This window comes from Embiotoca jacksoni, unplaced genomic scaffold (genome assembly GCF_022577435.1).
Source record: "Embiotoca jacksoni isolate LCO1_2020_lvr unplaced genomic scaffold, fEmbJac1.0.p SCAF_9, whole genome shotgun sequence".
NCBI classification, from domain to species: Eukaryota; Metazoa; Chordata; class Actinopteri; family Embiotocidae; genus Embiotoca; species Embiotoca jacksoni.
The window spans coordinates 13,731,243-13,756,460 of NW_027185447.1; the positions used below are offsets into that span (position 1 = coordinate 13,731,243).

At 40.4% G+C, this 25,218-nt stretch overlaps 1 protein-coding gene across 1 annotated transcript; it reads right to left on the reverse strand.

Moving 5' to 3' along the window:
• Window positions 1–1,404: 1,404 nt before the first annotated feature.
• Window positions 1,405–24,855, reverse strand: slc9a8 (solute carrier family 9 member 8). Its single transcript, XM_069140804.1, has 16 exons — window positions 24,521–24,855; window positions 23,925–24,106; window positions 21,685–21,765; window positions 20,526–20,584; window positions 13,573–13,656; window positions 12,739–12,840; window positions 12,496–12,530; window positions 11,365–11,508; window positions 8,311–8,452; window positions 8,120–8,225; window positions 7,895–8,011; window positions 7,726–7,808; window positions 7,510–7,621; window positions 5,773–5,993; window positions 4,800–4,946; window positions 1,405–3,911 (listed from the first exon to the last, which is right to left on the reverse strand). Exons 1-16 carry the CDS (start codon window positions 24,760–24,762, stop codon window positions 3,798–3,800), a joined length of 1,971 nt encoding a protein of 656 aa, XP_068996905.1. The 5' UTR covers window positions 24,763–24,855; the 3' UTR covers window positions 1,405–3,797.
• Between the last annotated feature and the right edge of the window lie 363 nt (window positions 24,856–25,218).

Consider the following 25,218-nt stretch of genomic DNA (forward strand, 5'->3'; position numbering starts at 1 on the left):
CAGATATGGATCTAAACTACAAAATTGAACTAACTGACTAAATTAAATTATATTTTTGTTTTCAAAAAAGACTGCCAGCTCTCAGTCTCAAGGGAAAAAACATTGATGTGTCTTCGTGTTATACAGGACTGTTACAGTGGAACCTCTCTTTACAATACAGTCATTCAGTATATTAAAAGAGTTCCCAGTGTAAATAAAGTAAATTTCCTTTCAATCTAAATTTGAATCCCATATCGAGCCTCAGGAACCACCAATCATATTCTCAAACTTTCGTAAGCATATACTTTTGCCTTGGTCTCTTATAGTTAATTATAACTTATCACTGCAGAGATATTATATTTGGAACAATAAGAACATTCTCTACAAAAATAAATCTTTCCACTGTGAGTGTCTGTGTTCTCCCCTGCAGTTAAAATATATGAATCTGCCGACCCACTCAGCTCTCCTGTTTGTTCTTTCACCCGTCTGCATGCTACAACTTGGACACAGATTTCATAATATTGAATTACTTCAGTTACCCTCCATAGTTCACGTATGATGAAATTAATTCTCGCCCCTTAGACTGATGAAGGTCCGCAGACGTTCTTTTTGATCTGTGGCTTTTGATTTCAGAGTGGAAGTTTGTAGCTGTGAATCAGGGCATGTTACTCAGTGAACTGCCCCGCTGCAGTCCTCAGGCTTAGAATATAAAATCCATCACATGAATGTTTACATGCATATCCAAGTACATGTACGTGTGCATAATCAGAAACTGTCAGTGTGCCAGGATGAGATATTACTTCATCACCTGTGCAAACCGCGATGGTATTTACACTCTCATTTACCAACGTATTTTAATTTCTTATTTGGCAGAGGATCTGGCTTCATCTACTCACTGTGCACCTTCTTACCCTTTCATCTAATCTCTAGAATTGTAAATTATGAAGTACTCTGTATCTTGTGATAATATTCGTTCCCCCCCCAGAAAGGACATTTGGCTTAAGCAAAGAACAGATGAATAGAGCACAGTCGAGGATGTGGGGAGTGGAAGAATCACAAGAACACGATAAAAATGTCCTTATTGATGAGAGGCTCTTGACCCTGTTGTGTCTGTGTTTAAACAGAGGATAAACACTGAAGCGCAGAAAAGATGATTAATTCAAAATAAATGAGGGTGATATTCAAATTAAAAAGTTGAACTCGTATCACCCAGTACAGTGAAATAATATTGCAATACAGCTCATAAATGCAAACTTTGGAGGACTGTGGAAATATGTTTATTCCTCGTAATAAATCACCGTGAACTACAAATGAAGGAATGTATCTTTTGAATATTTATTACTCCCAGTCCATCTTATTATATACTTAAAAAGAATAAACAGTCTTTACATGTATACGGTTCGAAAATGTAATGGAAGCAATTTACTCCCATTTCCCTTGGTATAATATTTCTGAGTTATGAGGTCTAATTAGGTGATGAATAGCAAATAATTGGAGCACCATCATTCACTGGTATCTGGCGTTATACATTTTTCATAAAACAATGCAGTGGATTTAGACTCCCCCTACTGGTTGTTAATTATTGTTACATAACTCGGAATAGGCGACCAAGTGCAGTTTTTGCAGGTGTTCAGTTATCAGCACGCCTTATTGCTTTTAGGACCTGATGTCCAATCAGTGAACCCAGTTTTTGTGTGAAAACACGTTTTCTCTTGTGGGAGCAAACAGTGTTTATAAATATCAAATGTACTACGTGGAAATTTCAATCGTTCCCTCACGTCGTCCCACTTTACAGACATGTTCTGCCCTGAGATATATGTGCACCCACTACCAACATGAATTATACTACTTGCTTGGAGATGTATTGTGATTTCTTCCTCCAGTTCAACAGTCACCTTCTCATCAATATGCCTAATGAGATCCTAAGAGACATTTCAAGGGTATGACAGTTCGGTGGTCCTCAGGGTTGGACATCAGACCCTTGACTGTAGGTTAGAGGGTGTTTTCCCCAGCAGGACCATGCGTTAACCTTTTTATGTATTCCAATTACTCTGACGACTGGTCCGGCTTGCTGTCGTAGCCAGACACATTATAACCTCCCTCTCCCACGTTCCATAATCTGTGAACTAATTAGTTCATGTAGTGCTTGAAATGGAAAGTGAAAGGGAAGCCCACTAGAAATAACGATCACTGAATAATTATCACTGAAACTCACGATGAAATATGGAAAAGTCTTAAAAAGAAAATTCTCAACTCATCCAAATTACATTTAAGATTCTCAGACAGGACTTTTACAGTTTCATTCTTTTCTACTAGGATTTTTTTTTTTTTAACCCATATGACCAAATACCTTGCCTTACTGTGCTAAACATTTATAGCACATTCTGCTTTTTTTTATAATCCAAACCCAGCACACATTTAAGAGTAATTAGGTTTATCACAAATGTACGATAATGTGTAGGAAATGTGTCAATAATGTACTGTTTTAAGATGCTGAACAAAAATATATTGTACTTCCTGCACTTTATATTTATATTACAAAGAACTAAGAAATTGCAACTGCATTTCTTTGTGTAAGTGACGCTCTTCCTTCATTAGAGAAGCATTCAGTGCAGATGGGATGTCAGTATGATTTATTATAGATGTATTTTTTTTTAATAATTCTCTGGTACCCACAGAGCTTCTATAAAAGCCATTATCCCACAAACGGCACATTTTAGAAATAAATAGAAAAAAAAAAAAAAAAAAACACATAAAATGCACATTTCCAGTTATCCCACATTCATTTCAAATTCAAAGTGAAAATCCCATAAGGAAGGTTTCACTCTGTACACGGTGTGGTGGCAGAAGCTTCACCATAGAAAGTAAATAAACACAGAAAAGTGTATTTAAACCAAAACTGGAAACACACTTGATAATGAAAGCAATTTCCAATTTTCTGGAGCATAATTATTCTCCTAAAACGTAGCTTCTGAATGTTTTGAAAATTATTCGTTTTACCCGACAACGTTTCACTAGTTTTAACGCTCGCCTGCGTTTCTCTGTGTTGCCTCTTTGCTGGAGGGCTTTAGCGGGAGCTCATTCGTCACTTGTATTTTATCTTCATTACACATGTATGAACGTGTTTTTAAGTAAATGAACTCAGAATCATTAATGCATACAAATTAAATCTAGTTCAACAGAGGGCTATGCAAACATGCGGTGTCTTACAAGTCCCACTTTAAAAACGAAGCCTTGAAGCGATGCGTTTGCATCCCTCCCTTCGCACAGTGAAACTTCCAGCAGACCTTAAATAAGCCGGTGACAAATTGCAATGAACGATACAACTGTGAGTAGAAAAGGTGCTCTAGTATTGCTTTATATATATATATATATAAAAAAAAATTGACTTCACAGCTCCCTTGCTGCTTTCCCTTCGGACCAAAACCTTCATAAAAGAAACGCGCTGGAAAACGCCAGCGGAGCTCACGGTCACGTTTCCTGTTAGTTTCTCAGGCTGCTAACAATACGGCATTCAGAACAAGCATCCTTTTTCAAAGATTTTCTTTCTTCCTTCAGTGTTGAAATGTTTTTTTGTTTTTTTTTCACAAGGACTTGACACATTCCAACGGTGTGCGTGGGCGCTGACTGAGATGCTGCTGTAACAGAATCCTGGTGTCAGGTGAGCAAATGACAAGTGCATGTGATTGAAACTGTAAAGAGTGCTTATCTCTTACACACAAAAAGAGAGAGAGACACACACACACACACACACACACATTCACCAACAGCCCATAACACAATGCCCATTCAATGTTTTGCTGTTAAGCTGAAAGTGTTCACAGAAGTTCTGCTTCGTCCTCATCATTCTCAGAGCCCGACGGTCCCTGACGAACTTCTTCGTACCACTTGTTGGTCAGGGTCTTCATCTGGATCCGGCCGTGTAACAGGTCCTGTCAAACACGCGCATCGGCACGTCAGCACACGTGCAACAGTAAACATGAACATGCAGAAACAATCCCACGAACATGCAGAGGGGTGGACGAAACAGTAGATCCTCCAGTACAAAATCGGACCCTGTCTGGCAGAGCTTGCCCACCCTCGTGCATAATTTAGCATTTCTTGTGATTTCTGCACCACTAATTTAGCTAGAAATCATAATCACAACGGGTCCAACATAAAGAAATGATATTAAATCGACTACTGAAAAGGAGCAAATGTTATGTCTAATTCAGCAAACCCATTTAACAGGTGACTTTTTGAAATGATACGTTATGATTTTATTGGCTGCTATTACAGTTGATTATAAACGACTGTAATAGCTGCTAATAACCAGATCATCTAAAGTGACTTCACAAAGTGTCTTTTGCTGCAACAGTCATTCGCGCTGCCACCGAACATTGCTGCTTCATTATCTCCCTCTCTTTTGACCTACAGTAGCTCATCTCTCTCTGCACCCAAAGCGTTCCCAATAACACAGTGCTGCAGACATCAAATCTCAAACAGTGTCTTCTGCATAAGTGGTCAATGAGCAGGAACAAATTAGGTGCAGCAGACAATTGTATAAATTTCTATTCCGTCACATATTTTGCAGTCGCAGCTAAGAATACATATTGCATGAGCCCAATGAAGTCATTTTCTGACGTAAAACCTCGGATATTTTCTTGCAAAACCAATAACAAATGACGACAAAAATGTGTAGTAGTTGTATTCTGAGGTCTGCACTGTCATTGGACATTACGCACAAGGACTAAGAGCCAATGAAATGTGTTTAAGGGATTGTGAGCATTGTTATGTGGCCTTGCTTGTGTCTTGCTTGAGGATTTATTTGTCTCTCTCACCTCTTGGGTAAGCCTGCGAGTGAAGAAGGGGTTCAGGTACTTAGCATCAAGCCACATGAAGCCCTTCAGATCTTGTCTGTGGTAGATCTGAGCCTCGTACTCCTCCTCCGTCAGCTCCGATAGGTGCTCTGCCTCGATGGTATTTCCCTGGAGAGAAAAGACGAGGAGGGAGAGGGGGTAGTCGGGTAAACAGACAGAACACGGTGAACGGGGAGGGGGCCAACAAACGAGGAAGAGGTGAAAGACGCAAAGGAGGGGGAGGTGAATGCAGGGAGAAGTGTAAAATGACAGGACAGTGATGAGGGTGGTGGAGTCAAGATCACATAGAGGCGGATCAAAGATGAGGGAGAAAGAGCAAAGAGACCGAAGAGAGGGAATTATATCAAAGAGGGCATGAGAGCCGTAAGGAAAAATGGAGGTTTGATAGATCTGGCTGGTGCTGCCTCAGGGGGTAACACTTAGCTTTGGAAGACATCAAACATGTAAATACTGTACATGAGTCGTGCAAAAAACAACAACACCCCGAGCTGCCCGTGACCTCAATGACAGGATGTACTTCAAAAGAATGACCCATTAACTCCACTTTGTGTGTGAACATATTTCATTGAAATATGAATCGCAGCAGCTTGTATCGTAGTGTCTGAGAAATTGTATCAATGCCAGTTGTTGGGTTTACGTGTGCCTGTCCGAGTTTTGAGGTTCCAAGTGTGATGAGAGTGGTTGGCTCCCCGCTGGTTCAGTGTCCTTCATACGAACAACAATCAAGCCTTTGATGTTTTTCCCTCTGAAGAGAACAGTAAGAGCCCGATGGCCGTTGAGAGAATGGCACATCTACTATCAATGCAGACAACAAACTGTCTGCGCGCGCGTGTGTGTGTTTGTGTGTGTGTGTGTGTGTGTGTGTGTGTGTGTGTGTGTGTGTGTGTGTGTGTGTGTGTGTGTGTGTGTGAAACCCAGAGGGTTCCCCCATTACCATTTTCTCTGTCTTGCTGAGATTGATGTCTTTCTTGCTCTTGCGCCGCGACTGGCTTTCCTCGATGTCCATGAGGCGGATGAGCGGCATGGTCCCGCCACCGAGGAGGAGGATGGTGAAGAGCACGATGATGATGGTGGTGGTGCCGATTAGCTGACGCTTTTCGATGGGTTCCAGGCCCAAATGAAGGCTCAATGCATAGGGGATCGCACCTCGCAAACCTGGCAAGAAAGAAGAAGGAAGGGGAAAGGTCAAATGGCAAAACATATACTTAAAAAGCTAAATGTGTATTTAAAAAAAAAAAAACATGCATCACAGATATTAATACAGACACTCATTCTTATATACTCATATAGATATTGTAAACTAAAACCTGGACACTTTGTTTGTTTGATTTCTTGTCATCTTATGTAGGACAAAGACTATTCATTATTTCTATCAATGATTCACAATTTCGTCCATAAAATATCAACAAACAAAAAAAAAAGAGGCATATTTTACTTTTATACTTTATACTTTTAAAGAACCCAAGGGGCAGGTGAGGTTCAAATACCATTTTTGAAATCTTAGTTAACTATCACATGACAGAGAACATTTGAGGAGCTGGAACCAGAGAATGTTTGATAGTTTTGCAAAAAAAAAATTACTAAAAACAATTTATCTTTGATCAAAGAGGTTTCAGGATGACCGTTTCATCTCTTCACATGTGCACCACCTGAAAAACAGCATTGATTGGTTCCCTGGGTGAAACAGTGCACTTGCTTGCAATTTAATCAAAACATCTAAAATGGCAGAAATCCTTCTCTTATTGAAACTACTTGAAGAATGGTGATGTTTAGTTAAATAGCAGGTTCATAATAAAAGGTGCTGAATAAGTGCACGCCATTTATTTATTATTCCTTATTGTTTTCCGTCTCGTGTTACGTGGGGGTTTATGAAACTCAAGACAGGATAGAGTTCATATGAGGTGGCAGCTTTTTGGGCCGATTTTTGTTGTGCTGCTGTTGGACTGAGAGAAAGGTCCTGTGACTGTTGGCTTGCCTATTTGTTGGTAACTCCTAACGACCGACAAATGTTTTTGTTTTGTTATTTTGAATTGTAAGAAATCTTGAAGAGACTATTTTGGGTATAACTTGTTGGGGCTTTGTTCAAGCAAGACAGCTGCTGCAGCCAAAAGATGTCACCAGGGCAGTAATAATTGTTATTATTATTTTTCATCAGATCTTGCCTCACAGCAAGAAGGTTCTGGGTTCGAACTTTGGCTGCCACCTTTCTGTTCTTCTTGTGCCTACGTGGGTTTTCTTGGGAAACTCCGCTATAAAATGTCTCAAAATAATCAAAACATTCTGCAGAGCCAGAGAAATGGCATCTTTAAATTATTTCTTTTGTCTGACTAAAAGTAAAAATTAAATTAATTTCCAAAATATTTATGCGGAGAAAAGCGGCAAATCCTCACTTCTGAGAAGCTAAAATCAAACAATGTTTACCAATTATGTTTACTTCTTCTTTTTTTAAAAAAAAAACAATTATCCACTTGTCAAAATAGTTGCAGAATAATTTCCTCTCCCTTCACTTATAACCTAAATGGCTTCTTGTTTCAGCTGTAACTGTTACAGGTTTCATTTGTCCCTGGAGGCATGCCCAATGTGTTCGGGAAACAATCACGGCTTTGACAAAGAGCTGACTGTCCGTCATTCCAGCAACACATTAGTCAAACGGTGTATTGTGTCTTCTCACCGCTAAACCACATGATGAACATCATTTTGGGAGTGATCTTGTGGTCTCTGAAAAAGTTCAGCAGGAACGAGAGCGGGAAGATGTTCACTGCTCGGCCGAGAAGAACCAGCACCTGCAGGGAAAAACAAACGGCTGTTGACTCCTGAGGATCGTGGGAGTGAACGGAGAGACAGTGACATCAACAGCGAGATTACATTGAAATTGCAAAGCACTTACTATGCACCAGATTACGAAAGATATTTCAAAGTTGTGCGGGAAGCTGAAGATGGAGAGGCCGAGGAAGGCAAACACACACGTCTCTGCGGAGAGAAGTTAAGACATTTAAAAACGCTCTATTAAATGAAAACAACAGGGAACACTCGAGGCTCGGCGTGAATTCACTGACCACACATGAAGGCCACTGTGCGCAGTGTCTGCTGCATAAGGATCTGGGTGACAGGAGACAGGTTGTGATGGGTGTAGTGAGACATCACGATTCCAGCAAACAGGATCGACATTATTCCTGGAGAGAATCAGGAGGGGGGGGGTGGAGGTCAGTGGGAAATGTCGAACATGCGCAACTTTCATTAATCATGTATAAACGTATGTGGCTGTGTGTGTCTGCACCCACCAGACAGTTTGATTCCCTCTGACAGCCCGTAGGGGAGGTAGGCAAAGATTATCATCATGCCAAACTCCAGCGATGGCGTCTTCCTCAGGTCAAAGTGTTTCAGAAACTTTCAGTGAGTTAAGACCAAACAAGTAAAAATACACACGGCGATATGAAGGAAACACCAGCACACAGAGAACGAGTCTGGATACGAGCGCTGAGATGAGTCCAGTGAGGGTTCCCAGGGCGGCAGAGCCGAAAAACATCTGAAGGAAATAACCCAGCGCTTGCAAAAAAGTCTCCCAGCCCGTTACCATGGAGTTGTCGGAGCGGGAAAAGAAACCTTCTGCTGTGCTGAAAGACACAGAAAAAAAAAAGAGAACAATGACAAATGAAGCCCTAACTACACTTTCCGTGTCGTAATGCCTACATCTGACTCTAGAGGGCGGACACGCTCCATCACTGAAAGTATCATGGCCAGCATGTGTGTGTGTACATGTTCTTACTTTCAGGTGTCGACTTAAACCCGAATATTGGGGACACGGGGACATGTGTCACAGCGGGGACAAAAAAATTGAGGTCCCCAGGAGCAGATGCTGGTTTTTGAGGGTGAAGACTTTGTTTTAGGGTTAGAGTTAGAATTACGTTTAGGAAGGTTAAGGTTAGGCATTTCATTATGTAGGTTAAGGTTAGGGTAAGTGATTTAGTAAATACATTACGTCAATTTAAAATCCTCATGTGGACAGTGAAACAAATTTGTATGTGAGTGTGTTTATTAGAGAGTATTCACAGTGTACAATCCTGCCATCAAAATGCTGTTTGCTCAACTGAGATTGGTTGTAGCATATCACAATCAAAAAAAATTGTACCTCACACACTATATTTTGATATAATCTGAACAGAAGTAATGCATTATTGATTGTTAAATGTACATTTCATTACGTCTTTAAAAGTACTGTGTCTTTTTGGCACATTTAGAACCCCAAAAAAGCTGACAGTAAACTATAGTGACACAATTACTGAAGCATTTACTCTATAATGTGTCATTAACAAACGTATCTGTCTGCAGTGAACTATTACTGGATTTTTTTTTTTTAATTTGGTTTTAAGAATATAGTCGTAATGAAAAATGTTAAATTAAAGCCTCCTTCAAAACGGCCCATGACCCACTGTACGGTTTGTGTAAAATTAAAATGCCTTTATTTTACATGGAAATATGTGTTTTCTTGAAAATGTATTATCTTGTTTGCACCCACAGAAATAGCATTTTGGATGTTTTATAATTATTGATGTAATAGGAACACAGTCTATTTCCTTGTACAGTTTAAGTCATATTATTCACGCAAACAGCCTGACAGCACATTATAATTAATAATCTGATTGTAATGCTTATTCAAAGGCTCACTAGCTGTGTTTTAAACGACAAGGCCCAATTTTAAAGTAGCTTTCAAAGAAAGCCACTCTGTGAGGTGCTAACAACAAGCAGACTGCCAGGGCTGTTCATTATCTATTATTCATGTACTCATTTACTCTACAGGGGCACGCAGACACTTGAGATCACTTTGCACATTTAGCTGGTAGTGAGTCGGAGAGATTAAGCAACAACACAGTAAGTACCGAGTCAGACGGGGATTCACAGGGTTGCATACAAACTAGTGAATCTTCCAAATCCTCTGTCAAACTTGTCTATCAAGTCTGAGCGTTGGTTGAGCAACTTCAACGGTTTGCTTTTCCAGACTTGGATCAACAATTCAAAGAGAGAGCTACCCTGAACAGACTGTACCTTATTAGTTTAGAGACAACAGTTTGGAAATATAAACACGTCAGAGACACTCTTATCTTCCATTACTAAAAGCAGATTTTCCGGTTTGTCACAGATACTCATCGTTGAATGTCATGAATTCATGACTGCTTACCATTTAGAAGATTCTGATGATAATTTAAACTAGTTTCATGTGTATGAAACAATAGCTTTGTGAGAAATTGCACAAAGAAGATAACAACCTTTTGTGCATGGTGTGAGAAGACAAAGTAGGTCACAAGTTTCTATTCTCCTTCTCTCTTCCTGCCAGTTTCAATGTGTAATCCACAGAAAGCAGGTGGGGTTCAAAGGTTGGGAGATGACTGACTACACCCCAGCTGATATTTGCTATTCTGAGCACTGGTGTGTCAATGTTTATGTGTTCATGTGTGAGAAGTCCACTGCACTCTAACAGATAAAAGGAGGAGAATATATGAGCTCGCAGTAGCAGATGATAAAATCAAATATACTATAGATAGATAGATAGTTACTTTATTAATCCCACAATATATATTGTATATATATTATAACAACATTAAAAACTGTACAGTGTCTTCATTGTGCGGTTTAAGAATGTATTTTGGCTACTGGTAATGCAGAAGTAATTTGTTTTAATGAGGTTTAGAGACGTTAACTGGAATAAAAATACTATAGCTGTACAATCACATTGGAGTTTACTAGTCAGCCTGACTCAGAACAAAGCCAACTCATGTATGTTGGTTACCATAGAGATGCCTCTTAGCCTTCTTTCACCAAAGGAGAACCGAGGCCCTTTGAACAAGTTTTATTTCTCAAGAGAAAGTGGGGTATTTTTAATACTACCTGCTGCGGTCGGTGATTTTAATCCAATCTGAAATGCGTATGCAAGTAATTTTTTTCACCCCCTCCCCTTTAATAATTATAACAGAAATTACCCGCTGTTTTTCATTGAGGTCACTGGTCCGCCTCTAATTTTAATCCCGTCTGGAGCAATTTGTGTGTACTTTAAAGTTCCTCTCATGGCAATAATTAAACCACTAAAACTCATCTATGTTCATCAAAATTACATAATGAGAAGTTTTATTCCCCCCCCCCAAAAAAAAAAAAATCCACTAAGGCCTTAAAGTGGCTTAGATGCAACTGTACACCTTTGCCTTGATTTAGCACATGCTGATCTATGAATATACACATTATTATCGCTTCTGTCTCCAATTAACCCTCAGCCGCTCACTTGTAGCTGCATGATATGGATTTAAATCAATGACACGAGCATCTGTCTTTACTGATTTCTAATAGGCACGACACATGACTTTGAGATGTGTGTCTGTGTGTGCAGTATTTTGACAGTGATTATGATCCTTTCATATAGCGCTCTTTGCATGTCGTCCTTAGGGTTGCTGGTGCTGAAAGACTGTGTCAACATCGTGCATGGAGAAATGTAAATGTGGTGAGTAAACAAGCCAAGGCGGAGGCTAGAGACTCTTACTTTGTGAGGACAATGGAGACGGCGTCGTTGAGGATGCTCTCACCAAACACCAGCATGTTGAGGACCGGGTCCACGTTGAGAGCGTTAAATATGGCGATGGTAGCTACAGGGTCCACAGCTGAGATCAGCGAGCCAAAGGCAAAACTACAGCAAGCCAGAAGGGAGTGAGGAAGAGAGGAAGATAACAGTTAAACAGTGATTAAAAGATCATTTTATAGTCATGAACTAAGAAAAAAAACATATATGGGCAGCAAATGGATAAATCTTTAACAAAGCCAACAGAGACAGGAAATGTGTTAAACATAAGTTATGATTCATTTTTAAGAAAACAAACCTTGTAAAACATGAGAAGAAAATGTGTTTAAGTTGATATCAGGAGACTTTCAGAGCAGAAGGGGTTAAAATGGACAAATAAAAGGAGTCTTAACATGCGATGAAAAATGGCAGAAATCTGTGTGGGTAAAATTGGGTGCACAGATGCGGTGCATTTTGAGCGAGGACTATTTTGGGACTATCCCTACAAAAATCTAATCAGTTCTTTCTTAGCCCATGTCCTGAATCCCCCCCCCCCCCCCCCCAAATGTCGTTACAATCTGTTAAGTAGTTTCTGAGAAAGGCTGCTAACAAACACAGAGAAAGGCAGACAAATGGGACTAAAAACACATTCTTGTTGTTGAAGGAAATGAATAGGCAAAAGCCGTGCTTGAAAGCAGGACCTGCAGTCATACTCCATGCTGACTGTGCACCGAGGATAACACATAACCCCAAATTCCTCCTAAAAAACACACACACACACACACACACACACACACACACACACACACACACACACACACACGGGTGTGGAGTAACACGCTGTGTTTGTGTCAGCTGCTATCTCTGGCATCCGGATTATCCTACTGTGTGGAACTCGCTAAAAGATAAACTCTTTAGTTACAGAGGGCTTGATTTCTTCCAACTTTACAGTAGACTGTAGATGCAACTATGGAATATGACTATCTAATTTCTCTGGAAGTGAGAATGTTGGACAAGAAGAGAGGTTTTTAGGCCTTTGAGTACTAAAGTTGAATCCCTGGAGGTTTGGGGAAAACCCATTCTTCTAACAGGAATTATTGGAAGACCAACACTCACCTATCAGTCATGGACATCTTATAAATCACGTCAGCCTGAGAAAAAACACACAAAACACAGATACACATTGTAAAGAGTTACAACAAGGAGATGTAAAGGAAGTAATAACAGCAGCACATTTATGAATAGTTTTCTGACAGTGTGGGATTAAACAGCCGTTACAGGGCACTGAACACTGAAAGTATTTACCCAGGCACATGAACAAATTCACAATCTTTGTCTGAACAAGTCCTCATGACTCACCTGGCCAAGAAAATAGATCCCTCCTCCAACTATGAAGGCAGAGATTGCTGTGCCGATCACAGCAAAGAGCGTAATGGAGCCAATGTTTTGGAAGAAGTTCCCCTGAACAAACATGGACACACTGCTTTAGTATTCATGGGCTTGGTAGCAATTTGAAATGTCATTTCAAAATGCCATTTGAAATAACATAGTGTTACATAACATTTTCCCAGCATTAAAATAAAAAGTAGGGCACAGTATAGGTAGAGTGAAAAATCACAATTTCAATGTGAGTAATGTAAAAGACTGAAATAGACTATTGACCTTTTTAACCCTGAAAAAACAGAAGCGCAGCATAACATAAAAAAATACACAATTAAAAGGTTATAAGCCCCCCCCCTTTTTTTTTTTTTTTAATTGGATTCATTTGAAACATTAGTTATGATAATATATGAAGATAGTGCATATACATAACAGGCTAGTAGACAAATAAAAAAAAATATGAACACAGGAAATGATAAATTACTGTCTGTTGTATTGGGTTGCATTTTGAATGTACAATAAAAGTACAAAAAAAAAATTGCGCATATTAAGTCATATTAAGTCAGTTTAATTAATAAGGCGTATTGAAATGCAACTGAAGTTGACCAAAGTGTTTCACAACATTAAACAGAATTAAAACAATAAATCAATATTTTCCATTCATTTGGGGACATTAATTGTGTATGTGAAAGATAATGCCAATTTCATGATGTTTAAATTTGCACGATGGTTTGTATTGTGAAATTCATCCTGTTCATGGAGACCTTTCACGTGGAGGGGCGTGTAAAGCGTCATGCACACATCCTACCGTACCTTATGTAAAGAGTAACCAGATTCAAAAATGATGGGTGGCAGAAGCAATAGGAAGAACATGTTGGGGCGGAACATTTCCTCCTCCTGTTAGAGAAGGACAAAGACAGTTACATAGAATGCACATTTCAACAGGAAATAAGCTGCAGTAGACAGGCGACAGATTACCAACTGTAAACATGGTTGGCTGATAGTAAATTAATGAGGTGCAAAGAAAATGCCCACTAGCACGAGGCTTAAAGTGACATAAGCATTCAAAAATCCTTTCAGATCAAATAAACAGCAAATAAAAAGGGAAATGTAATCGATTCAATACAGAGAAAAGGAAACAATTTCAGTGAAAAAAAAAAAAAAATTGTTACACATTCTGTCATGTTTAATAAGCATACAAATGTTCTTTAATCTAAACACGCAGCCTTATCAGGATCATTAAATCTCTGAGCAAATGATGTGTGTGTCACTCATAAAACATGCCGTGCCTGTGGTTATTATGCAATCGTCAGCAAATATTCACCACTATTCATCTGACTGAGGAAAGTCGGCTCAGTGACCATCAGGTGTGTGTGTGTGTGTGGGGGGGGGGGGGGGGGGGGGTGTTACTGAGCTGTTAGTGACAGCTCTCTCATCTGACAAAAACAAATTTAAATGTAGTTCTCCAGGATGACAAACACACACACACGTCAGGTGCTGGTCAGGGGGAATTCCTGTCCGCCTGCCAGCCACTTCACCAATTCATGGAAGCATTCAAATTCTACTACCGACTTGCTCTCTTACACAAGCTGCGAACTAACATGTGAATGCTGAAATATGCTTTACTAACACACAAACACACACACACACACACACACACACACACACACACACACACACACACACACACACACACACACACACACACACACACACACTCTCTCTCTCTCTCAGTGACCTTAGCTCTCTGATTATTTCAGCAATATAATGAAATCATTGTTGTTTCTCAGCTGAACGGGCTGGCCTCCCGGATCTGGCACAGGCATCATGTGCCCATGCATTACGCTCTGGCTGCCGATGCATCTGTGCATGATGCACCATGTGGTCTTGCATTGAAAATGTGTGTGTGTGTGTGTGTGTGTGTGTGTGTGTGTGTGTGTGTGTGTGTGTGTGTGTGTGTGTGTGTGTGTGTGTGTTCTATTCTGTGTAATCTATATCAGGAATGTAAACGTCACCACACTGTATGCATTAGTGAATGTTGAAGTTGTATTTCTGGGCTGTGGCTGACACTGCAGTCGTTTCGGCCAGAAAGATGAAAGATGAAAGAAGACAGGGCCATATTTACTCCACCCAGTCAACAAGCTCGCTCTTTGTATTATGAAAGCCAGTTTTGAAAGCCTGAATCTCAACCCCAACAAGCCCACAAGCACATGGACATTTAACAATGAAGAGAGCGGAGCCACATAAGAACGGGATTTAGTTTGTTCTCACAAACAAAACTTAAATCTGTAATTATCGATTGCTTGATTTGCTAAATGTGAACACAGTGTTACTGGTAAAGTTAAAAGTTCAAAAAGGACAGAGCTGTCGATCCACACAAAAAAATGACATACTCTTCTGAATTTTGTTTATCTATTGAACTTAAGGCTAAGACCCAAAAGATCTGGTCATGATTGTTCAGAGACAAGATGACAACACCACAGAAAGTTGTTTACTTAAAGAATATATGGAGTCTTTTGGCTTTTAAGGCAGTAAGTTTAGCTCTAACAATACATATGTCAGTAACAACCAACAGCAATATGGTTGCATGCTTCTAAAAATAGGTCGAGCAAAGAGGTCAGCCCATGGAGGATGTATGCTGTAAATAAAGGGTATGCTCTCGCATTCTTTGTCTTATCATGCATTAAAATTTCAAGAAAAGTAGGCCAACTATCGCTTCCAGGTTACTAGTTTTTCTTGACATTTATCTCCGGCAGGTTTCTACGCTTCGAGCCAAGTGGTTCATGAATGAATATTAACATCTGTGACACAAGAAGGTATGCACGACAACCCGACCTCTACTACTGCGCTCCTGATGCATGCATGCACATGTTTAACGGCAACACATAAGAATGTATAATGGAGTGGCTGACAAAAGCATCTGCCCATCTACACATGTTCACATAAGCAGAAATATACAGTGGTGTGAAAAAGTGTTTGCCCCCTTCCTGATTTCCAATTTCTTTGCATGTCTGTCACACTTAAATGTTTCAGATCATCAAACAAATTTAAATATTAGTCAAAGATAACACAAGTAAACACAAAATGCAGTTTTTAAATGAAGGTTTTTATTATTAAGGGAGAAAAACAATGCAAACCCACATGGCCCTGTGTGGAAAAAGTGTTTGCCCCCTCCTGTTAAAACATAACTTAACTGTGGTTTATCACACCTGAGTTCAATTTCTCTAGCCACACCCAGGCCTGATTACTGCCACACCTGTTCTCAATCAAGAAATCACTTAAATAGGACCTGCCTGACAAAGTGAAGTAGACCAAAAGATCCTCAAAAGCTAGACCCCACAACAACATCCAAAGAACTGCAGGCCTCACTTGCCTCAGTTAAGGTCAGTGTTCATGACTCCACCATAAGAAAGAGACTGGCCAAAAATGGCCCGCATGGCAGAGTTCCAAGACCAAAACCACTGCTGAGCAAAAAGAACATTTAAGGCTTGTCTCATTTTTGCCAGAAAACATCTTGATGATCCCCAAGACTTTTGGAAAAATACTCTGTGGACTGACGAGACAAAAGTTGAACTTTTTGGAAGGTGTGTGTCCCATTACATCTGGCGTAAAAGTAACACCGCATTTCAGAAAAAGAACATCATACCAACAGTAAAATATGGTGGTGGTAGTGTGATGGTCTGGGGCTGTTTTGCTGCTTCAGGACCTGGAAGACTTGCTGTGATAAATGGAACCATGAACACCAAAAAAATCCTGAAGGAGAATGTCTGGCCATCTGTTCGTGACCTCAAGCTGAAGCCAACTTGGGTTCTGCAGCAGGACAATGATCCAAAACACACCAGCAAGTCCACCTCTGAATGGCTGAAGAAAAATAAAATGAAGACTTTGGAGTGGCCTAGTCAAAGTCCTGACCTGAATCCTATTGAGATGCTGTGGCATGACCTTAAAAAGGCAGTTGGTGCTGGAAAACCCTCCAATGTGGCTGAATTACAACAACTCTGCAAAGATGAGTGGGCCAACATTCCTCCACAGCTGTAAAAGACTCATTGCAAGTTATCGCAAACACTTGATTGCAGTTGTTGCTGCTAAGGGTGGCCCAACCAATTATTAGGTTTAGGGGCAAACACTTTTTCCACACAGGGCCATGCGGGTTTGGATTTTTTTTTTTCTCCCTTAATAATAAAAACCTTCATTTAAAAACGGCATTTTGTGTTTACTTGTGTTATCTTTGACTAATATTTAAATTTGTTTGATGATCTGAAACATTTAAGTGTGACAGACATGCAAAAAAATTGGAAATCAGGAAGGGGGCAAACACTTTTTCACACCACTGTAAAAGCAACTATTTCTCATTACATTGTTGATAAAAGAATTGTTTTAGATGATGTGTTAGACCAATTATCAATTAATCTGATAATTGCTTTTTACATTGAACAATTAATTGTTCCTTTTATATGTCATAAAAGATGTACATAATCTCACAGAGCCCAAAGAGAAATGTAGGTTTTTCGTGTCAGGCTGCATTAAGATTTTCAAATCAAAATGACATAAAACAACGTAATCGTCCGAAATCATCACATTTAAGAAGTTAAAAGGCACACTTTTTTAAATTTACTTTTGCAATTAGAAATAATGAAACGTGTTGGTGATTGCATTCCTGCAGCATTAGCCTTTAGGTCAGGATGCACTACACAGACCTCCTGACACCGTAAGGAAAGTTGTGGACTGAAAACAGGGGACAAGAGATTTCAGAAACAGATTTTTATAGACAGCAGAGAAATAAATGTTGTAAGAGAAGGAACGATGACATGGCTGAAACCAGAGAGCAGAGGATGAATATACTGAGACAGAGCTTGATCTAAATGAGAAAAGATGAATGCCAAAGATGAAGGGAGCACAGTTAAAAGAGGGTTGAGAGATAACAGCATAAATATGAGTGGGAACGCTGGAGAGACCTTCGTTCAGAGTATAGGCTCCCTGGAGGCTCGGCTTTGACAACCAGTGACATCACCCCATGGAGAAATAGGCCCCTGAAACCACAATTAATTCAAACTTCTCTCCCTGTGGCTCTCTCTGTGGCATGGGAGAGAGCTTATTAAAAGTATGTGCTGCCCTTTGGGGCTTAAAACACACCACTGCAGCCACTAAGGAAAAAATGATGAGCCCCGATAATGCAGTACGGACTAGAACGCTTAAACAGAGAGAAATGATCATCTGGTGTGTAAATATATTCACCTGTTTAGCTCTCTGTGCTGTGCCTAGAAGACAAAGTGATGCTGCCGTTTTATTTCATACCAGCGTGATATTTCTTCTTCAATCTGTGTCAGAGCACAAGGGAGGGAAAAGCAGTGAAGAGTACCATAAAAGCACATGAGGGAAAAGCCTCTCTTCATATGCTGGAGTGTTGGGAGAGGACCGAAGAGGGAGAGCGAGGGGTTGCTCGCCGAAAGCGAACGCGGCAGATCGGGGGTAAAAAGGAGAGGGCAAATCCAGCAATGACAAGATGCTGCCGCCTGAAGGGTCTGGACACCCTCGGTGGGTTTCAGGGCATTCCCGAAGGCTTGCTAGATTAGCCAAGTGGGCCAGTTTTGGAAATATTTTTCGCTGGAGGAGATGACGGCAGTCTTAAAAGTAGCTACAAACATGATGATTTCTTAGCTCGTGACTGACAAAAAAAAATAGACAGATTAAGACTAAGGGCTATATTTTAATGGTCTGACGGTGCGGTCTGAAGCGTGGAGCACAAATGCATAAACGTAAAAGTGGATAATCTTGAGTGCAAAGTAAGGAGCATGGTTTAAAAGGGTTGTACGCAGTCTCTCAACTAATCACAGGTGTGTTTTGGGTGTAACGTGAAATATCAGAGTGTCATGTCTCACTCCCTTTACAGGCCAGCTATGCTGATATTACAACGGCGGATTCTAAGTAGTCGGAAAGAATGGGTCTCTGCAGAGGAAATGGATCTGCTTGTGACAGATTGATGTTCACAATAATAATCTTTCACACTGCAATCTTTATATTCTTAATCTTGAGCATGTTTGTCAGCTGCTGTCTGTCTCTGTGCGTGTAACAAACAGATTGTATGCACGCTGTTCACTTTGACTTGGATCCACGGTATTGCGAGAGTCACACACCTCACTCTCTCTATAAACACCCGACAGGAGAGGACTGCGTGTTGAACTACAAGGAAGTCTGTCTCAACTCCTGTCTCAGCTGTTAGTGTAGGCCTCGCCCTTTACGTCCAACTCGACTTGCAACCAACCGTTTTTGACTCACAACCGTAGAGGTCTGATTTGTAATCGCAACCAACAAAACTGTAAAGGACAGTTGCATTTGATTGCAGTGTAAGAAATATGCAAACAAGACTGTTTTTATGCTTGCATATAAAAGACACAAAAGTACCTTCATACTGTACACACCTTATTTTAAGAACAACACGCCTATGGGCGCACATTGTGGATTTTCCAGTGAAAAAACCTTGACACTCAAAGGGAAAATGACAACTGCGTCAGTTTGTTTTACAAAACAAGTACACTGCACTTGTTCCAGTGTTGCTGCAGGTGTTAAAACAGCGTCTTAAATTCGATTTTCCAGCTGATCAGGGAGGACAGATGCCTTCCATTTACTTTACTTTATTAAGACTCCAATGTCCTACAAACTTCTCATCATATCCATGCTCCTGCAAAAAAAAGCTTCTGCATATCATAGTGTAACTTCATGATGACCTATTTGCTCTATTTTTTTATCAAGCTGTATCGTGATAACTGGTCATAAAGCTACTTCCTACTATACATGGACAGGTGAACATGCCAGCTCGCTGCAAGTTAAACACAGAGATAACCGTCTAGAGATTCACAGGACAGGGGCAACGTTGGGAAAAGGGGTTCCGGGGGCTCTTGTTACTAGTGTCGATGACTCAGCAACACCCTGGGGCCCCCAACCTACAAAACAATGGGACCCTGTGTGCAAGAAACATTGACACAACCTGTCCTCTTTTCTTCCCTCCCCCCTCACTCTGCAACTCTCCCTAGCTCTACCTCTATCTCTGTTGTTCATTCGTTCTCTCATTGACTGGCAGAGAACAAGGAATGTTAATTAGAGGCTGTGAGAACCAGGAGGAAAAAAGGAGGGCTGATAGGGACATGGAACGAAAAGATAGCAAACAGAGAGTGGTGTGTATTACTACGAGTCGATAAGCAAGTGGAGATAGTGAGAGAAGATTTGTGAAAATAAATCCAGCTACCAGGAAATGAATGAATGAGAAACGACACAGACACAGAAGGAAAGATTGAAAATCTACAGCATAAGGACAACAGATGTTTAGTGGATCGGATCGGGAAGGGTTGGGGATTTCCTGGGGTATTTTCAGTCGGATGACTTGCATCATACAAGAACTTGGAAAAGTGGTTTTATACTGTCAGCTTGAGCTACGCTGTCCCTGCCCCCTAAATTACAGTTAATATCAAGAAGAACTGGGTGTAGCTCTTTTGTTTATAGTTTTGGAACAGATTCGTTGTCTAATTTAAGGTGTTTAAACTAAATGAGATGCATTAGCTACACAGAGCAGACCTGTGCAAAACGCTCATGCACTGCATTTGTATATTTGTTGTGTGTGTGTGTGTGTGTGTGTGTGTGTGTGTGTGTGTGTGTGTGTGTGTGTGTAGGAATGAGGTTATTCTACTTCATGCCGGACAAATCTAATCTAATCACCTTGAATTGGGAATCTGGGGCAAATGACGTGTTGTAAACAGTGAGTCAAACTATACCTTCCAGTTGGCCAGTTCCTGGAACTCAATGATCTTTATGAAACCTCCCATTAGGATGCCTGGAAAGAGTGAAAAACAATACGACTGATTAAATATTTTACCTATTGGAAATTTCAATACAACCAAAGTACAAATGAAATGCAAATCTCAGGCAAATTAGGTGTTTAACATAAAAGGATGCCTGGTCAATGTCCCCCATAGTCCAGGGATAAAGAGTATAAAAGGTCTATTGTCTTAGTTTTGTCTTCGAGAAAGTCCCCTTGGGCCTTCAGCTTCCTTGTTACAGAGCCCAGCAGAACATTCATTAAAAGGGCGAGGAAAAACACAAAGCTGCGTAAAGGGCAGCGGAAAGGAGACAGATAAAATGGAAAAAGAAACTAAATATATACACCTCAAGGTATTGTGCTGGACCCAGATATATAGTTGGATGGAGAGGGACAGTGAAGATGAAGACATAAACAGAATTGATTGGAGAGAGGAAGTGATGAGGAAGGAAAAGCATCACTTCCTGATTTGTAAGCAGACTGTTATCTCTCTTCAGCAGAGTGCCCTGCTTCGAACACCAAGACAATCTCTGTCTCGTATGCAGCATGCAGGCTGTGGAAGAGGAAAAGGCCTTCAGGGTTAGTACAGATGTGCGTCACTGAGTTTAAGTGAGTGTTACTGCACAAACATGTAAAGAGTGGGGCGACGCAGGGAATTAGAGGAAGGAGAATTAACCTTAAGGGACCTCACCAAAGAGGCAAAGCTGTGTCCCAGGAATTTTTTTTTTTTTTAAATGACAAAACCTGTCCTAAATCTGGGGTAAGGCTGCCAATGAAATCACTGGGTTAGCCTTCACTTATCTTCCAAGACATATATTTGATTTAGTGGAAAATCATTCTGATACTGTAATTCTGATAGGTCTACATGTTTAATTACACTCGCTCACACGGACAGGCAGTCGCTTTGCCAAGACACACAACATGTTTGAGAAAGAAAACACACAAAAAAGAGAGGCTGCAGTCAGAGATAGAAAGCATGAGAACGTGAGACAATTTTCTGTACTAAAACGGTTCATGTCTTTAAACACTTCCTAGAGAGCTCTTAAGCACAAAACCTTAGCAGATTTCAGGACACATTCCTGTGCAGAGCGACATGAGGCACTACAAGTACTCACCAAGGGACACAACAGCCACACTCTCTGGAAGAAAATGCAGCTTGAACTTGATAAGCAGGTGCACCAATATGATGCAGGTACCTGAGGGGGGGGGGCAAAGACCACAATGAATATTTAGGACAAATACATCCACATTCACAAAATCATGTCGCACCAACTCAGATCAGACCAAGAATAGCTCCCACATCATACAGGGTTAAGATCTTTTGTCTGGCTTCTCTACGTCACATAACCAACTGTAGACTGGATAGAGATGAAAATGGACGACATGTCATGAGGCTCTAATTTAATTTCCTGTCATGACAAATTGGAGTACAGCTCACAGTTGAATTCACATTCATCTTACTAAAAAAATATTTTATACAAACAAATAAATGACTACACAGCAGCAGCTTGACATGAAATCATGGTTATTATACAGTAAAAGATAATTGCGCCCAATTAAAACAGAAAATGCCACGGGACCAGAGGCAACCATGTGTGTCAATGTGCTAAATCAATGTGTGCAAATTATTGCTTAATTGTCAAGACAAAAACCAAAGCCACAATGAAATAAAGAGTAATCCAAAAAATATGAACACAACACTTCTGTTTACGCTCGTTTTTCACAAGTAAAAGATCTAAGACTTATGTTTATTAACACATCAGGATGCAGACTTAGCCGCATGTCTATTGCACAGGTAGGTGAGCTGGTCACAATAAAAGGCCACTATGAAGTGTGCAGTTTTTTCCTGAATATTTTTTTTTTACAGTATTAAGTTCAATTTCACATATGGCTACAGATGTGCATTTTTCTTAAAGGTGGTCAGAAAACATGCGGTGCCACACACCTCCTTGGCAGAAAGGTGACCCGGGTGTTGAATGTGTAATGCTGGTCCACTTCTCTTCGATTGGCTGTGTGAAGCTTCAGGATATTGGCAGGAGTTGAAACATGCTGTTGTATGCTGGCGGGGTTACACAAGGTCCTGCGGTTGTGAGGCCTTTTGGATGTATTGCCAATTTGGAGACGGCTTATGGTATTGAATAATAATGCATAATGAAACTGCACATTTTAGAGGTGCCTTTTATTGTGATCAGTCCAAGGCACACATGTGCAATATTCATGCAGTTTAATCAGCATCTGGAGGTGCCACACCTGTCAAGTGGATGGATTATCTTGGCACAGGTAAAAGGCTCACTAAGACGGATTTTAACAAAATTACCAACACAATTTGAGAGAAATAAATGTTGTTTTTTTTAAGCATAAGAGAAGTCTTAGATCTGTTATTTCAGCTCATAAAAAATTGGAGCAAAAATAAATGTGATGCGCTTATATTTGTGTTGAGTGTACATGAATTAAATATGCTGTAAATTAGAAAATTAGGAGACAAGTGTACACAACACTGAAGGCAGCAGATTTTAGTTCAACAAATATGTAGTTTTGTCACTGGAAAAAAAATTAAATTATGGCTCAATTAAAGAATACACAATTGTGGAAAGATATGGTAGATAATTTCAATTTGGATTCCTGGAAATACCAGCTACGCCTAATGTGTGGTTTCAGATTGCTTCTCATTTATTGACCATCACTCTAACATCTGTAAAACCACTGATGAGTTGATATCAAGTTTACCAAACAAACAATGCTTTTTTCCTGTTGTGGGTAAATTTCCTTTCCACCTTTCCTGCTCAGAAGAATACTATCCAACATGTTTCCTGGAAAGCAATTCTCAGTGTGTGTGGAGTTCATACATGCTTTTAAAACCAAATTCTGTTTCAACAACGTGTATGTTGTTTTATTAGCAATCTTATGCATGATTTATGCTGTTTCCTTGGTCTATAATATGGCACTGGTAAAGTGAACTAATGTGTATGGTAATGGGCACGTAATGCGTCTGAAGAAGCTTTTTATGTCCCTCAAATGTAAAACCACATCCTCCCCTTTATATACTTCCATCATCCAGAATCACCATCCGCAAACTTGATTTAATGAAACGCTAAAGTGGCTGCACAGCTCTCCTCCATTATTAGCTGGATGAGATATAAGTTGTGCACAGTGTTAACCACAATGAGCATATTTCCTGTCGTGGGTAAATTTCCTTTCCACCTTTCCTGCTCAGAAGAACACTATCCAACGTGTCTCCTGGAAAGCAATTCTCAGTGTGTGTGGAGTTCATACAGTTTATACAAAAACAGATCGCAACAGAAGATATAACAGAAAAGACTGAGTCAGACTGAAATCCTGTGGAAAAAACACCAACCAATAACAAGCAGGCTGAAGAATATGGTCATCCCACTGGACTGCTCTTCTTCTTGGGCCTTGACCCCCGTCTGCACAGGCAGAATGGGTTTGAGGGTCGGAGGTGCCGGGGTGGTGGGCTTAACAGCAGTTGTGGAGTGGGAGGTTTCATTGCTGTAGTTATCAGTGGTGTCATTGGACTTGCTGCAAGGACACAATCAGGAGCAAAGGCATGTTGGTGTGAAGTCGATTTAGAAGTGACTACCTTAAGCTACATCATTATAGTTTTCAATTTAAGCTCCGAGGTTAGGCAAAAACGAATATATTTATAAAACACAGAATGGAAGGTGAGAGAAATAACATAGAGCACATCAAATCATACATTAGATGCCTCGCAGGCCATTTATCTACGATCTCTGAAACCTACATGACAGTAGATTTGGTTTTGTCTGGGTTATGATTGTGTGTTTACACTTGTCGGGCGACATGTCCGTAATGACGTGGAAGAAAATCACACTGTTTAATTTGGTAAAAGACGTCTGTGCTAACAATAAGGATTAAGACGACTGCAACTACACAATGCTTGAGTACTGAAATTTAACATGCGTAGGCTCAAACCTGACAGGCTGCCCATCCTTCGGTGGGTCGCTGGAATCGACTTCGTTTTCCTTTTCATGCTTTATTGATGTCAGCTTGTTTGCGGCTGGAGTATTATTATCCTTATGTTTCACGTCCCCAGCGTCGTCATCTCTCTCGTGCCGGTCCAACGAGTTTTCCCTCGCAGCTCGCTCCGACAGACACGTATTCACGAACAGCAGCACAGAGGACAGCAACAACACTTTAAGACTGACGCCTCTCATTCTCAAGCCACCGAGTTTAAACCCGAAAGCAACGTTTTGTAATAAAGTCAGAGTGGCAGGCTCTCGTCAAACAGCTCCATGTTTCTGTGGACATCGCGATCACCGCTTCCTGGTGAAGCCCTTGTTGGGAGTTGTAGTCTTTAGCGACTTTGCGTTGACGGCGTTAAAGAAGGACAAAGAAACAAACCGTGGCGGCTGATGCGGCTTTTGTTATTAAAACATCTGTATTTGTTCTTGTCACAGCGGACAGTACTACTTTCGGCTGTACGTGTAAAATTAGAACCGTTACAATATTTTAATATGTACTCAATTTCCCATAAGTCATTACGGCGTAACGTCACTCTCTCGTTTAGCATTTCCCGGATTTGGTAGTTTATTGTAGGCGGCGCTGTCCGGAAAGGACCTGCAAATATAGCCTCGTAAAATAAACACCCTCTACCTTCAATGCAAATAATG

Coding starts and splice junctions, on each gene's coding strand:
- slc9a8 (XM_069140804.1), bottom strand. CDS start 24,762: ATGAGAGGCGTCAGTCTTAAAGTGTTGTTGCTGTCCTCTGTGCTGCTG. Junction 7,622..7,725: donor CTTTCGTAATCTGGTGCATA/GTAAGTGCTTTG, acceptor TTTTCCCTGCAG/GTGCTGGTTCTTCTCGGCCG. Junction 5,994..7,509: donor GTTCATCATGTGGTTTAGCG/GTGAGAAGACAC, acceptor CTTTCTTGCCAG/GTTTGCGAGGTGCGATCCCC.